Source organism: Rhinopithecus roxellana, chromosome 1, assembly GCF_007565055.1.
Source record: "Rhinopithecus roxellana isolate Shanxi Qingling chromosome 1, ASM756505v1, whole genome shotgun sequence".
In the NCBI taxonomy this organism is placed as follows: Eukaryota; Metazoa; Chordata; class Mammalia; order Primates; family Cercopithecidae; genus Rhinopithecus; species Rhinopithecus roxellana.
Genome location: NC_044549.1, coordinates 188,881,408 through 188,897,006, shown reverse-complemented (window position 1 = coordinate 188,897,006; position 15,599 = coordinate 188,881,408). Strand labels below are relative to the sequence as shown.

The 15,599-nt window shown below is 44.1% G+C and overlaps 1 protein-coding gene across 1 annotated transcript in view; it reads right to left on the bottom strand.

Annotated features, from left to right (window-relative positions):
* CLSTN2 (calsyntenin 2) overlaps positions 1 to 15,599 on the bottom strand; it is a 625,300-nt gene that overhangs the window by 4,874 nt on the left and 604,827 nt on the right. Inside the window, exons 10-12 of the mRNA XM_010356587.2 lie at positions 13,820 to 13,986; positions 5,124 to 5,272; positions 2,945 to 3,162 (exon numbers count right to left, since the gene is read on the bottom strand). Coding sequence (XP_010354889.1) covers positions 2,945 to 3,162; positions 5,124 to 5,272; positions 13,820 to 13,986 — 534 coding nt within the window. The remainder of the gene's footprint in view (positions 1 to 2,944; positions 3,163 to 5,123; positions 5,273 to 13,819; positions 13,987 to 15,599) is intronic.

The following is a 15,599-nucleotide window of genomic DNA, read 5'->3' as shown; positions in this document are numbered from 1 at the left end:
GTTGTCCTTGCCTAACTGTATGACTCCAAATTTCCCAAAGAAATGTGTGAGTGTTTGAATGCCGGGCAGAGTTTGGCAGTCCTAAATTAAAATCCCATCTTAAGAAGGTGATTGGTATTTATGAAGTATGTGCTATGTGCCAGGCATGTGGAAATATAATCCTAATAGACATTAAAGGGAGTACTATTACTATCCCCATCTCACTGATGATAGGCTAGTTGTCTTCAAGTGGTTTTGATCTTGCACTCCTTTACTGAAAAATTTGTGAAGAGAGATAATTTAATTAAGTATATTTATTTATTTATAAAGTGGACTAAATATACTTTGTTATAAAACATTTATTAAAATAGAAATTTAAAAAATTCACTAAAGATGGATTATTTTAAATAATTATCTTTTAAGTTTTTATTTTTTATTTTATTTTATTATTATTTTTTTGAGACGGAGTCTCGCTCTGTCGCCCAGGCTGGAGTGCAGTGGCGTGATCTCAGCTCACTGCAAGCTCCACCTTCCGGGTTCACGCCATTCTCCTGCCTCAGCCTCCGGAGTAGCTGGGACTACAGGCGCCCGCCACCTCGCCCAGCTAGTTTTTTGTATTTTTTTTAGTAGAGACGGTGTTTCACCATGTTAGCCAGGATGGTCTCGATCTCCTGACCTCGTGATCCACCCGTCTTGGCCTCCCAAAGTGCTGGGATTACAGGCTTGAGCCACCGCGCCCGGCCTTAAGTTTTTAAATGATACCAAAAATATTTTTGCTCTCACTAGGTATATATTATATATTATTATATATAATTTCTTTATCTTAATTTTTAAATACTTGTCAATCACAATGGTTTCATGTATAATCAGCAAAATCTAAAAGCACAATAACATACGCTTAAGACAGGGTCTATAATTAGCAATGCTGTATGTGCATCTTTATTTCAAATGGCCTTCTCACAGTTTCCAGGCTTTTTGTTGACTTCTTGTCAGGTCTGGTCATATTGCCCTTGTTCCTACCTCCCACTGTGGCTGACTGAGAGCTCCCTGAGGTAGGGAGTGTGTCACGGCTGCCATTTTCTCATGGCTCTCTCACTATGGGTATTCTCTTCCATCTGCAGTTTCCTGGATTCCCACTGTGTAGAAGGGAGTGTGCTCGGTTCAGGGACCCAGAGGCAAATCGGCCATGGATGAGCCCTCGGGGTCTCCTGGTCTGGTGTAATAAACAGGAAATCACCACCAAGGGCTAAAAAATGTGTGCTGAGGGAAGCACCAGCAGTTGGGAGTGTCAGAATGGTGGTGGTGGGAGAGCCTTCTTGGGCAGGTGCTGAAGGCAGAGTTATTTGCCAGGAATCAAGGGATAGGGAAGGAAAGGGACCTTCTAGCCCAAGAGCAGAGCAGAGGTGTGAACTAACAGAGCGTGAGGGAGGGGTGTGTGTGTGTGTGTGTGTGTGTGCGCGCGCGCGCATGTTGGGGGAACCTCCTGTCTTTGGTATTGACAGCATAAAGAGTGTCAATGGGGGCAGCAGATGATGCTGAAGCCAGTCACTGAGGCCTGGTGGCAAATGCCATTATCCTACTTGTTTAAGATATCCATAATCATGACCATTCCAACAACAATAGGAGTAAAAATTTAAAGGCACTAATAATAGCCCTTGGACACTTGACTATGTGCTCTGCCTGTACCTCTCATAAACAGAAGATGAAATGTGAACCCAGATAATTGCTCTTCCCTGCATTGCCTGTTTGCTGGTGTCAGATGTAGCAAATCCAGACACTTGGGTCATGGCCCGCAACCACTGAAGTCAGAGGCTTTTCTTTATTTCTGTCTGATTTTAGCCACAAATGAGAACAGGGGAAAAGGGAGGATCACACAACCTAATGCACGTTGGCCTGTGACTAGGGAACTGCCCTGCCCGGACAGGTGGTAAAACACCATCTATTTTTTATGAGCTAAGAAGGGCTGTCTCTTGAGTACCCCATTCACTAGGGACCAGGGTGGTTTAAGTCACTAGGTAATTAGGATTATTAGAACAGCAGCTCTTCGGGGACTCAGGACCAGAGGCACCAGCGTATCATTAGCAGTGGCTTTTGGAGGGGGAGGGGAGAGTTGAAAATATTCTCTTGGAAGAGGAAGCAAAGGACACTTCTTAAATTTATATTTCCCCCCTCCCTCAGAGTAACAAAAGGGAGGTTTTCTTCCCTCCCTCCCTTGCTCCTTTTCCGGTTTCCTTCCTTCTCTTCTCCTACCCTCCCGCAGCATATACTATAGCTTTCAGTGTAACTGTTTTCCTTTGGTAGATAATTCAAATTACTCCTCTTTCACTGAAAAACCTTTCCAATAATGAAGTTGTTGGAAATAACAACTTAAAAGTTTTCTGAGAGCTTACAGTAATATTACTGAATGAGACCTAACTTTTATGGTGTATATATAAAGATGCAGCTATATTTTTTCTTCATATGTCTTTAGCTTTTCTTCTGATTATCAGAATAATATATGCCCACTATAGAACATTTTTGCAATTGCAGAAAGGGAAGGGAAGCAGAAACAAATTGGCTCTCACTATGCTTCTCAAAGAATAACCGTTAGCATAGAATAACCCTGTTAGCACAGGGTGTGTGTCCTTCTTGGCATTTTTCTATGTTTTTTTTTTTTTTTTCTTAAATGGTTGAGATCACTCTATGTGTAAGTACTATGTAACTTTGTGTCTTGCATTTTTTCACGTACCACTTAGCACAAATGCATTCCCTCCAACCTCATATCCCTCATTGCTAAACCATCCATTCCCCTCATATTCTTTTCGTTTGTAGCTCTTTGTCTGTTTTGCTATAATACATTATGCTGCCATGTATACATTTATGCCATGTATACATTACATGAACAATGCTGTTGTTCTGAAGTATGTTTTCATGGCTGTAAAAAAATTAAAGTCCACCTTCCCCACAAACTCAAATGCACCTGTACCTGTGGTTTTCACATCCCCGGGGGCCTCAGTTTTGGCGAAGGTGCTCACAATCTTGATATCGGGAAAAAGGGTCACTCCCCTGGCACTTTCAAACTGAGCAGCAGGTCTCCAGAAGTGGTCTGTGCCCCGGAGGGTGATCCGGGGCTCGATGGCCTGCAGGACCATCACATAGGCGTCTACCTCGGGGATACTGATGCATACGTCTTCCCCAAAGCACCTAGGAAAACAGCCTCGGTCATAGCACTGATGAGCAAGCAATTAAACCATCTGTCATACAGCCAGGAATAAAGGGTTGCCACCTCCAGTTCTTAACCAGGCATCCTGACTGCCTAAGAGTCTCTGAGGATGTCAACAGACATTCAAATTTAAAGCCACATTATAATCAAAACCACTAGTGATCTAGGGACTTGAAAAATTGGCTCCTGAGAGAAATGGGAATTTTCTATACGTGCAACACGTAACCATGAAACCTTTCATTATCCTTTAACAAAGTAATCAATGGCAACATTAATTAGATAGCAACTGCTTGTTATATGCTTTAGTATTTGGTAAGCAAATTGTTGTCTACCTGGTCGGTTACAGCCATCTTACTAATTGAGACCCCAGGGCTAAACTCTCCTGCGTCAGCTTATATGATATGACTCTATGTGGATATCACACACGTGTGCCTTTTCTAGGTGTAAGAGCAAAGTGCTATCATATTCACCCTCCTTTCTCCTGATACACTGCCACACAATTATCTGGGAGGCAGAAATGGTGTGGCCACAAGAGTGAGGTCTGAGACAGACAAGGATCCATGGCCTGGTTCTGACACTTCTGGGCTGGGTAAATGTGGACAAGGCACTCGACTCCTGTGAACCTCAGTTTCTTCATCTATACAATGGGGACAACAATAATTTTGTCCTACAGTAAAGGATTAAATGCAGACATGTATAGAAAAGAAGCTGACCAGAGCTTGCATCATGGTTGGAGCTCAGTAAACAGTGGTTGATTTGAACCTCTCGTCAGACCTCATGGGGGCATTATGTCATTAGCCCTCTCCCCTGGTCATCTAAATGTAGGTTAAACTGGGGGACCCCAGAGCCAGGCAGATGCTCTGGGAGTGCTAGGTGGGGTTCAGCTGGTGACAGCCATCACCTTACATGCCTTGGGAAAGTTCCCGAGGAAAGGATAGTCTGGATGGATTCCATGCTGAGCTACTCTATCCTTTTCTATGGGTGGGTGAAATGTGGGAGCTGTGGTGGCCTCCTCCTCTTCCCAGTTTTCTCCCGCTTGTGCCAGGCCAGCCCCACAGCACTCCTCACCTTTCTTCAGTTTGCAGAAGGCTGGTCTCAGCAGGACATAGGCCAGTTTGTTCTCTCATCTTCACTCTAATGTGGCACTGACCTGGAGGTACCTGCTTCCTACCCCTAAGCCTGTAATGGTGGAGCACTCCTCCATTGTTGTAGAACTATTGAATGTAACTACCATCTACAGGCTTTTTTCTGGCACCTGTCTCAGGCTCCAACAATGTGGCAGTCAGCAGACCCATCTTTCCCATCCTTGTTCCGCTCTTTCTGAGTCCTTCTTCCAACTCTAGGTGCCGCATGACTGCACCTCCACCTTCCAGGAATTTTCCTGGGATCCCCCTCCTAGCAGCCCTCCAAGGTAGCCACTGTGGCTGAGAAGTGATTTGATAGGTCAGTGAGTGAGTTATCCAAAGCCTTCGGTAATCCTCTAATTTAACTCTGATCTCTGGAAACAAGAACCATGCCTTCTGTTTTTCTGGCATACCTACAGGATTGAGGAACTCTACATAACTGGGTTGGTTAACTTAATTCAATTTAATAAACATTTGTCAAGCACTTCCTATGTACCAGGCACTGTGCCCTTAAATCAGAACATTTCAAACCCATACCCAGATCACTTCAAATTCCCAGCTCTCTGAGAGTTTATAGAAAGCAGTAAGGCATTAGATAAGAAACAGGATAAAATGAGAAAGGTGGATTCAAGGTGGTAAAACAACAGAACATCTTGCTTAAGAAGAAAACAAGAACACAGATCCATTGAGGCATCCTCATAGGAATAGCAGAAGTTGAGGACAGCCGAAGAAAGGCAAATCCTATTTTGCAAGGGAACATTCCCAAGGGACCAACCCTGCTGCCTCAGTTGGCCCCAGGCTGATCAGTGTCCACTCACTGGACTTTGGAGGAGACTTTGAGGCGCCGCACACCCGCTGTCGGGAACTGCCTGGAGTTGATGTAGGAGACTTTCTGGAGAGCACGGTTAATGTTCCCAATGTCATCACCTTCCATCACCAGGATGGACTGCGAGGGGTTGAAGTGATACTGGAAGACAAAAGTGAGCATCATGGAAGAGAATGGTCAGGATGTACATGGTTTTATGGGAGCACTTCCTGTCCATATAGGGCACCAAAGGTCACCATAAACACCTCTAGAGCATCTGCCAGTGACCCATTTGTGTGTACAAATGATAGTGTTTAAACTCTCAAGCAGTTCCTCCTATTCTCTGGTGGGCTTTGTGGCCCTCTCCTATGAAGTCTTTCCAGGAACTGTGCCTGGTAATATCGGTCTGAGCCACAGGATTGAATATTGAAAACCCAGCCACGGTGCTCTCACAGCCCAGCCCTTGGTGAACAGTGGCCCATGCTCTGTGCTACTGGGTGGTCTGGATCATTCAGAACTTGCGTGTTGACTCCTTTTACTGTCTTTGTCTTTGACCTTGAACTGCTCCCCAAATTCATCTTGTACTCCATTTTCTGACCCACACCCTATCTTCTGAGCTTCCAACTTTCAAGCTCATTTTTCAGTTAATGGTTTTCTTTCTCTCTCAGATCTAATTTTTTGTCTTGCTTTTTGAGTGCTACACACTGGTTTCCCATGAGTTGCACTCACCTGCTGCTTACACATCTGCCAGCAGCCCTGTTATCTATCCATTTCATCCCAAGTCCCTGGTATCCCACACTTGCCAAAGGCCATGTAGTGGCGATTCTCCCCACTGAGTCACTTGGGTACTCAAGCTGGACATAGACTCTTGCCCTCTCCATGTCCCCATGACAGTTACTCTTCTTGGAATGAGGCAGGGAAAACTGCCTTTGTACTGCCCTGAATTACTGACTTTGACACACTTCTGAGCAAGAATTATTAGGAAATGCTATCGATAAAATATCAGAAACATATCTGTGAATTCAGATTATATATTGAATGCTCATGGCACAGGAAAGGGAGACATGGATCTTTTTTAAGTAGCTACCTAACTTAAAATTATTTACTCTTTTGAATAGTTAATATATTCACATGGTTCAAATGTACACATGTTCTAGGTGAAAAGTAGCTATCTTATTTCTATCTCCCATCCACTCAGTTTCCACAGTCACATCCCACAAGTACTCACTATTATGTTAGTTTCTTAGTGGTAAATTGCATTATTGTTCACAATTAGTTGCTTCCCCTCCCATGAGAGACTTATACATGTCTGCCCTATTGTTAATAAGCTTGATCATATGACTTATGGTACCCTTCCCTGCAGGATATACATTTTTGCCCTGTTGCACTCAGCAGTGGTCATGTTACTTGCTTGGTCAGCTAAATGTGGGCAGAAATATTGTTTGGTTCATACCCTATGGAAGATTTAATAACCAGTTCATGGTTTGCCACATCTCTTTCTCTCTGCCATGAAACTGGCAACATTCCATTAGGGGCTGGTCCATCAGCTTGCATCTCACAGTGAGGGAGGTATGGATCAGAGCTGCAGCCAATCTATAATGGACATGAAGCATGAGCAATAAATAAAATGTTGTTGTATAAGCCACTTAGATATTAAATAATTTGTTACTGTAGCATAACTTAGCTTATACTGACAGTTATCCTCATTCTTATAAATATATAATCAGTGAATATAGATTTCCATTTTTCTTCTTTCTTATATCAAAACTATCTCATTACATAATGTATCACACTTTATTTTTTACTTGGCTCATATCTTGGAGCTTTTTCTGTATCAGTACATGACAAGCTTCCTTATTCTTTTTTAGTAGCTGTATAAGTATTCCATTGTATAGATAAACTGTAATCTTTAAAACCAGTTTCCTAGTATGGACATTTGGGTTATTTCTAATCTTTTACTGACAATGTTAGAATAAATAATCTTGTGCAAACACATCTGTAGGATACATCACTACAAGTGAAATTGCTAGGTCAAAGAGTATATGCACTTTTAACTTGGATAAATGTTGCCAACTTCTTCATTGCTAGAGATTATATCAATGCTTACTCCTTCCACCAGGGTATGAATGCAGCTTCTCTCAATTCCTCAGCAACACAGTATGCCGTCAGATGTCAGGACTTTTGCCAATCTGATAAATGATAAATGCCATCTTAGTGTAGTTTTAATGTATATTTTTCTTAGTATGAGGAGCTGAGTATATCTTTTCATAGGTTTAAGGAAAAATGTATATTAACTTTTCCCTGATCTGACTTGAATGTCTTTATAAGGGTGTTCTGTTCTGTGTCTGGACTGAAACAGGAGTTGGATATCTCATGAGCACTATTGGTGACACTGAACCACCTAAATCCCTTACATGGTGTCCCCTAGCCAATAGGATTGATAGCTCAATCTTTGTCACCTTTGATCATCACATGTGTGTTTCATTGTTACCTATTCATAAGGCCTCCCAGCTTCTCTCGTTTTGGTTCCCACTGGGCTTTGGTGCCTTTCTCCTACAGCACTTACAAAATGGTAACACCACTATTATAGTACAGTGGACAGTAGCCCATGAGCACAGAGATTGTATCCTCTTACCTCTGAATGAGCCTCTTATCCCTGAATCCCAGAACTTAGACTTAGTGTTCTAAAATGCCCTGTTAGATGAATGAGTGAAGGGTCTCCAGCCTACATTGTACTCACTATCATCTCCTGTCACTCCCCAAAGGGACTTCTTTCTTTTACTTGTCTTTTTAGTGAAGCTCTGTGGGAGTGATTATCAGTACTCACTAAACCCTGTTCTCCTTTCCTTCCTAGGCATTGCGGAGGCTACTCTTTTCAGCCACCTTGTGCCACAGGTGGCCAGAGTCACATGACTATCTCTGGCCAATGGGCAGGAGAGGAAGTGAGGTGTCGCACTTCTGAGCTGAGGCAGTGAAAAACCCTGTAAGATGCTCGAGCCTCTTTTTTTCCTCCACTTCAGTGGCTTGCAGCATTCTATACAGAAACCCCACCCCACCTCCCTAGCTGAGTATAGGAGAAAACTAAACTTGTCATGTTAAGCCAGTGAGGCTTGAGGTTTGGGGATCATATGCTACTGTAACAGCTTAGCCTGTTTGAGAAAATTTAGCACTTCCCAGGCCTGATTCTCACTTCCCCAAGGTCGTAAGGCATCTTTAAAAGAGCATGGGCTTTGTGGACTGTAATATTCCAGTTCTAGTACAAAGTACCACTTTGGAGTATTTACTTTCCCCTCTGAGACTTCATTTCCTCATTTAAATAATGGTGAAATTAATATCTACCTGTGTGGGTCTTAAATGAAATTATATATATACGTATATATATATATATATACACGTGTATATATATATACGTATATATATACACACACACATATATATATATATAAAGTTTCTAGCACTTACAAGATATTAAATATATGATAGTTTGAATGATCATTCTTACTATTTTAATTATGCCAGCACTGAGTCTTTGTGCCCCAGCCTTCACTGCTCTTGTGTCCTTGTGACACAATTCTCTTCTGTCCTTCCAAGTCCTGAGGAGCGCTGTCTCTCTGAGCCGTGACATCTGGCCATAAGCACCACCCTCTGGGGCTAGATCCTGGAGCCCCCAGGCATATGCATGGTTGATGCCACAGTCAGTGTCTGAGTTGGCATCTCTCTTGCCTGGAAGGCCTCACCAGCTTAGAGTGCTTATCCCTGGAGCTGCCTCACGCTAGTGAGTCATGATTAGTTCTGAAGTATTCACAAGTCATCAGTTTCAGATTTGAGAAGACTCAAGGTCCTTGTTCTACAAATACCATCTGTGTTTTAAAAGGTTTTTCTGCCCCTCTTCTCCAGCCTTGTCCCCTGCACCATCCTCCTGTAGGAGAGTCTTGTGCTGTTACTATCTGTGTGTCTGTCTGTCTGCATCCTCCAGCAGATTGTGAGCACCTCAAGGGCAGGGGCTACTGACTTCCTCGGCATCTCTGCAGGGTCTAGCACATGAAAAGCATGAGGTAGATGACAGGTCTGCAGTGGAGGCTGGTCTCTGAGCCTCACATGAGGGCTGCATAGGAAAATCAAGAGGTTCTTCTAGAGGGACGGATAAGCAGTATCCTGTGGCAATCAGCAGAGGGCACCATCTCTCTGCAGCCACATGGAAAGAGACCAGGAGAGAGAGTGTGTTGGATTTCCAGTTAATACTCTGGTCTGTGCCACAGCATTGGGAGGTCTGTCACAGAGCATGAAGGTGGGCACTGGCCTAGCCAGCAGCATAGTTCTTGCAGGGTCAATAAAACCTCCAGAGCAGGTTTTGGGTGGTGGTGGTGGTTTTTTTTTTAAACTGTGGTATTCCCAGCTCTGTGAGTGGGTGTCTGATTAAACAGGGGACCTGATTGTACTTGCATCTGTACCAGGGCAGGAGATGGTGGCATGCTAGGGGCCCCAGCAAAGGGTGACATTGCTCACTCGCCCTTGGGTATCTGTGCTGTGACCATAGCCTTTCATTGAGCCAAGAAGGTGCTAGACAGCCCTTGCAGAATGGTCTTCTTATTGGGGACTTTTCTTAGAGGTTTGACTGGCATCTCCAGCATCCCAGCAGGCTGGACCATCAGGGAAGTCCCTGATCAAAGCCCTGGCCTGATCCTTGAGAGCAGGCTGGCTGTGACCTGACAGGAACCCTGCTGCTCCCTCTGACACCTGCCTGCCCATGGTCCATATTAAGTAAATAACAGAGCCAAAATTTGGACTCTGATTTTTCTGACTTACAGATTCAGCTGAACCATTTCTGTGAGTGGGGCCAGATGAAGATTTGCCACTTTAGAAGTTCTTCTGTCACAAAAGGGAACTGTGATTTGTTGAGAGTCTTTTAGGTTTGCTAGGATATATTATGTATATACTAAAATATATAATATATACTTAAATATATAATATATATTATATATAGATAAATATATATTTAGATATATAATTCTTACAACATCACTACAAGATAAATGATATTATTTTATACACAAGAGATTTGGGCTTAAAGGATTAATGTGTCTTGCGCAAGGTAACCCAGCTAATAAATAATTAGTTGACAGAAAAAGACATAAACACCTAAACGTGATTACTAGGTGGCCTCTGATGTGGCCTCTACCTAACTCTCTGGCACCTTCAACCTTTTTCCTCCTGCAGTGATCTGAACCTAGGAGTGTCTAGTTCTAAAGTTCTTGCTCTTTCCCACTCTTCCGCATGACGGAGATGACAAATTGGCAGGGGTTGTGCTATGTAAATCAGAACAGAGTATTACTCAGGAATGTGGTGATTCCACAGTATCTTATACGGATACAATACAGCAGCCACTAAACCATTTTAGGACTCTAGCCATGCTGGAGAAATATTCATAAATAGGCATGATTCAGAAGACAGGTAAAGCAAGAAACATGGGCTGGTCCCTGTGAGCAGACAGAATTTCCGTAATCACAAAAGGGCCTCACTTCCCTCGACCAGCCAGAGAGGTGGGAGGAGGGCAGTAACTGGCAAATAAAATAATAGTCATTATTCAGAAATGACATGAGGGGTAAAGGGAGGCAGGAAAGGAAGGACATTTGTTTTAATGATTTGAAGAATGTCTTCTAATCTGAGTTGCTGGTATGGAAGAAAGAGCATGAACTGATTTTGGACAAATCCCTGAGCCCCAGTCCCCTTAGTTTTGAAATGGGGTCATAGTATTTAATTTGTTGTGAGAGGTAGGGATAATGAGCATAAAATAGCCCCCAGTGGGTGCTCTGTAAATTGGGCATCTTATTAACTTCTCAAACGGTGCTCTAGTTCTTACCAGCCACACCCTAGGAATGGAAGAGGATCATTTGCAGTGACTTGGTTATAAACGGGGAGTGTCCTGAAAAGTCAGATTAGCCTCCTCAGTCTCCACAGTTTTTTGTGCCACTTATTTTAGCACCTCTTCTTTTCATAGGCTATGATGACTCTGTAGAAATTGCTATGGTTCTTAAATTTATAATTTTAAAAAGGCATGACTTTTGAGCCCAGCATCTTTGTGTTTTTGCTCTATGGTGCCCAGTACCCTGAAACTGTGCCTGCCTGGAACAGTTCAGAGCAGAGAAGATCTATGCAGATGCAAAGAGTAAATTTAGAATAAAAAAAAGAGAAGACACTAGGAGGATAGATTTTTGCATCACTGGGTTGACAAAACTCTAAGGAAGCAACACAAACAGTACGTCAAGACTGGCCTTTCCCATATGAGATGGTCTTTTGAGCTTGCGCAATGACAAGTGATTAGCTATTGAGAGCAACTATGTGTATCTAATCCATGCTAAATGTTGTTCTGGAAAGTCAATCTTGCCTTGCCATGACTTTTGTACTCCTCCCATCTTCCCCAGTCTCCAGAGTGAGCATCCTAAACCCCACATATGCTGAGATCATGCTTCCTTGCCTGAGTCTTCAGAGTCTTCAGTGGCTCCCCATTGTTGAAAGAAAAAAGAAAAAAAACGTAAACACCTAAACATGGTTAATAGGTGGCCTCTGATGTGGCCTCTACCTACCTCTCTGGCACTTTCCACCTTTTTCCTCCTTCAGTTTGGGACTCATAACACTGGCTTTGTTGAAGTTCTAGTGAATAATGTGCTATTCCTCAGCCCTCTCTCATCACTCACACTTTTGGATCTGCCTGGAATGACTTCGCTCTTTCCCATCCCCTCTCCACCCCTGCCTTTTTCCTAGCTGGTTCCTACCTGTTCTTCAACATTCTACTCAGGCCTCATCTCCTCATCCAAGGAGCCTTCCCGGACTGCCATTCTCCAAGGTTCTGGATCTCTGGAGTGGGACTGAATCTACTCATCACTAACTCTGGGATCCTACGCAAGTTCCCACCTCCTTCAGTCTTTCATTCCTCATGTACAAAATGGGAGTATTTACGGTACCTTTATCATGAGAGTGTTCTGGGAATCAATACCCATAAAACGTTTAGAACAAATAGTGACTGACACTTGGGAGACCCTCAGTAAATGTTAATGTTCATAATCATTGTGGTAGTCATCGACTGGATTACAAATGTCTGCTTGGGTCACAGAGTTCCTCAGGCCATTTCTTTTCACATCTCAGAACCCAGCCTATAACAGAATACTAGCATGTCCATGGAATGATTATGGAAGTGGCTACAATTTAAAGAAGATTCTCAGACCACCAGCTTTTCCAAGGGTACCCAGCACCAGAGCGTGACTCGCAGTAGGCTACTGATCTGGAAATTTCTGTTGGAGTGATGACTCCCTGTCCGGGAGTGGCAGGCCCAGGGCAGAGCAGAGCTGCCCATGGGCAGTGCTGGGTCAGGGATGTTAGGCCAGCTGAGAAACCTCAGCTTCTGTCACATTCTCTGGGGAAATGACCAAGGACAGAAATCCTCACAGCTGCTGGGGCTTCATGGGGCTGTCCTGGGCTCCAGGAGGCACGGGCTGGTCTGTTCCAACTTCCAGAGGAGGCCAAGGGATTGTCTTTTCACACTGGGGTCCACTATGATTGAGTGGGAACTACAGTGATATTGGCTCTGCTCTTTATTCAGGACCTCATGGGCCGGCACCAACATGTGCTCACTCTGTAAGTCCAGGTGAAGTTAGAAAGTGACCCTGGCTGTCGAGGTGCTTGCTGAGGCCACAGTCAGTCACATCCCTCCCTGCCCCCTTCAGGAGGAGCTTCTCTCAAGTGAGAAAATGAGAGAAGCTTCAGTCATGAGAAGCTTTGCTTCTCTGAGATCGCTTGAATATTTCTATTTTGCATAAACAATACAAATCATGCAAAAAATTGTTTTGTGTAAACAATAACAATCATGAACTCTTGTTTTTTCTTCTTCTTCTTCTTCTTCTTCTTTTTTTTTTTTTAAGACGGAGTCTCGCTTTATTGCCCAGGCTCGCATGCAGTGGTGCAATCTTGGCTCACCTCAACCTCTGCCTCCTGGGTTCAAATGATTGTCCTGCCCGAGCCTCCTGAGTAGCTGGGATTACAGGTGCATGCCACCATGCCTGGCTAATTTTTGTATTTTTAGTACAGATGAGGTTTCACCATGTTGGTCCGGCTGGTCTCAAACTCCTGACCTTGTAATCCATCTGCCTCAGCCTCCCAAAGTGCTGGGACTATAGGTGTGAGCCATGAGCCACCACGCCAGCCCATGTTTCTTGGGCCTTGAAGCAACAATGTAAGACAGAATGACCTCCATACCTGCTTTCTAATTCTACCCCACCCAGGTTTTCACTTTCCTTTTTAATTTGTATTTTATAAGGTCCTAAGTTTGTGTTTACTTTTTATGCTTTTGAAATGCATCCTTGTATCCTTCAGTTCCTTTAGCCAAATAAACAACAGAGCAGCCAACTAACGCACAAATGAAATACAATAACTTCCTCCAGGTGGATATTGAACATGTGCCTGCTTTTGTGTAGTGGACTGACATACACAAGGGCTTGATCTAGGAGTTTCGGAAGATGGCAGCAGAAGTCCATTGTGGAAGTCGTGGTTACTAATCTCCCCCTGGCACCCCCCATCTTGTGGCTGCACCTTTGCCATGGACTCATTTCTGTGTAACGTTCCAGGAAGCTCCATTTCCCGGCGCGTACTGGCACTGCGCAGGCTGGGCATCATGAATCACTGTCTTATTGGGGGTGATGCCAGCTCCTGCCTTACCTTTATTCCTTGGCCAAGGCTTTCCAAGGAATTAATATCCAGCCCTTCCTTGCAGGCCTGCAGGCAGGAGATCACCTTCTGGCTTTCCATTTTGCCAGGGCGGATAGTGAGACTGGCCAGGCTTCCATGAAAGAACTGAGCAAACCGCGGTTTGGTGACTTCTCCTCCTGAAAAAACAAACAGCATCATTTGCCCTGTGGAGACTGGGTAGGAAACAGCACCTCAAGGCACCACTTGCCCATGCAGCCGAAGACACCTTGACTGTCCCCTGAACCTGAGCTTTTCCTTCTGAGTGATGAACACAATAGCCAGAATCTCAGTAAGAAGTTACATGCTGCGAATACCCTGGCATTCCCTGGTTGCACCAGATTTAGAAATCCTGGCATTTCTGAATTTTAAAGGTTATTTTCAAGGGCACACTGTCTTAGGAGACTGGAGGGCTCTAGTGAGTGAAAATAGGGAGAAGGAAGCTGTCATTGATTAAACTCCAGGTCTGCCTCGTGCCAGTCTCTCTGCCAGGGACTTCATCTGAATCAGCCTGCAAGGATGTGGTGGCATTGTTTTCACCTGGCAGGTGCAGAGCCCTGAGACTCAAAAACATTAAGGTACTTGCCCCAGGACATAGAGCTAAACACTGGAGCTGGAGCTCTAGTTCTGGTCTGAACTCAAAGCTGGCGTTTGCTTCCCTACATTCCACTGAGAGCTTGGCATGCGACTGAGGAGTACTAGAAATGCTGCATTTATGAGCTCTGGCTTTCTCACAATGTGTTGATTTCACATGTGCTTAAATTCAAGGCCTTTGACATAAGAGGACTTCCCTGATTCCTGTGCTTCTATCTTTGGCTTTCTTCTCATTGCCTGCTTTCTGTTTTCGGTCATACTCCCTCCTGGTTGTGCTGAGTCCTATGGGAGCTCAGGTCCACTTTTACCTGTGGGCAAGTGTTCCAAGTGCTTGTGTTGCAATGCCAGCTTGGAATCCACTCCCTCCTCTTTTCTCCCTGTTTTTCCAAATCGGATCTCTGAGGTCCATTTGAAGCCTCACCTCCCCTAGGAGACCTTCCTCACTGACTTTACTGAGCACAGGCTCCTTCCATCTCTGAGCAACCTTCCCAGCCTGGATCTTGTACTACTGTTTGTTCACAGAAGAACAACACATAGAAAAGATGGGCCTGAGTTGAATTCTAGCTTTGCTAGTTTCCTGGGAAGGTTTCATAAGCTCTCTGGGCTTCTGTTTGCTCCTAGGGCACACTTCTGGGTTTTGCCTCCAGGTTCTCCTGGGCTCTCTTGGTGGCTCCTTCAGCTTCCCCAATGCCTGGCTCTTGCAACACCTGGCCAGCAGCTTCCCCAGCCCTCTTTGCTGCCAGCAGTTGCTAACGGAATGTGCTCCAGTGAGACACCTTCTGTGATAGTCTTCTCTGGCTCCCTACAGGCCAGATTTCCAACACATGACACCCCAGCAACTTCTCTGCTATTCTTCAAGTTACGCTGTGCCAACCAAGTCTAGACCTCAGCTTGAGGGTGGGCTGGCTTTTTCTGGGGTGCTGTACTTCAGCCCTGAGGGTAGTGGATGGTCCTTACATATTCTATTCCTATTTTCTTTAGAGTTCTCTTTAGAGTTCTTACCCACTAATCCTATGTTACTCCAATCCCCATATTTATAATTTTTAAAAAGGTTTTTCTGTTGAAATTACAGTTTTCTCTCTCCTGTTTGAATCTAGATCCATATACTTTCCACGTCTGCCCATATGTCTTTGCTTAAACCCATTCCTCTTTACACTGA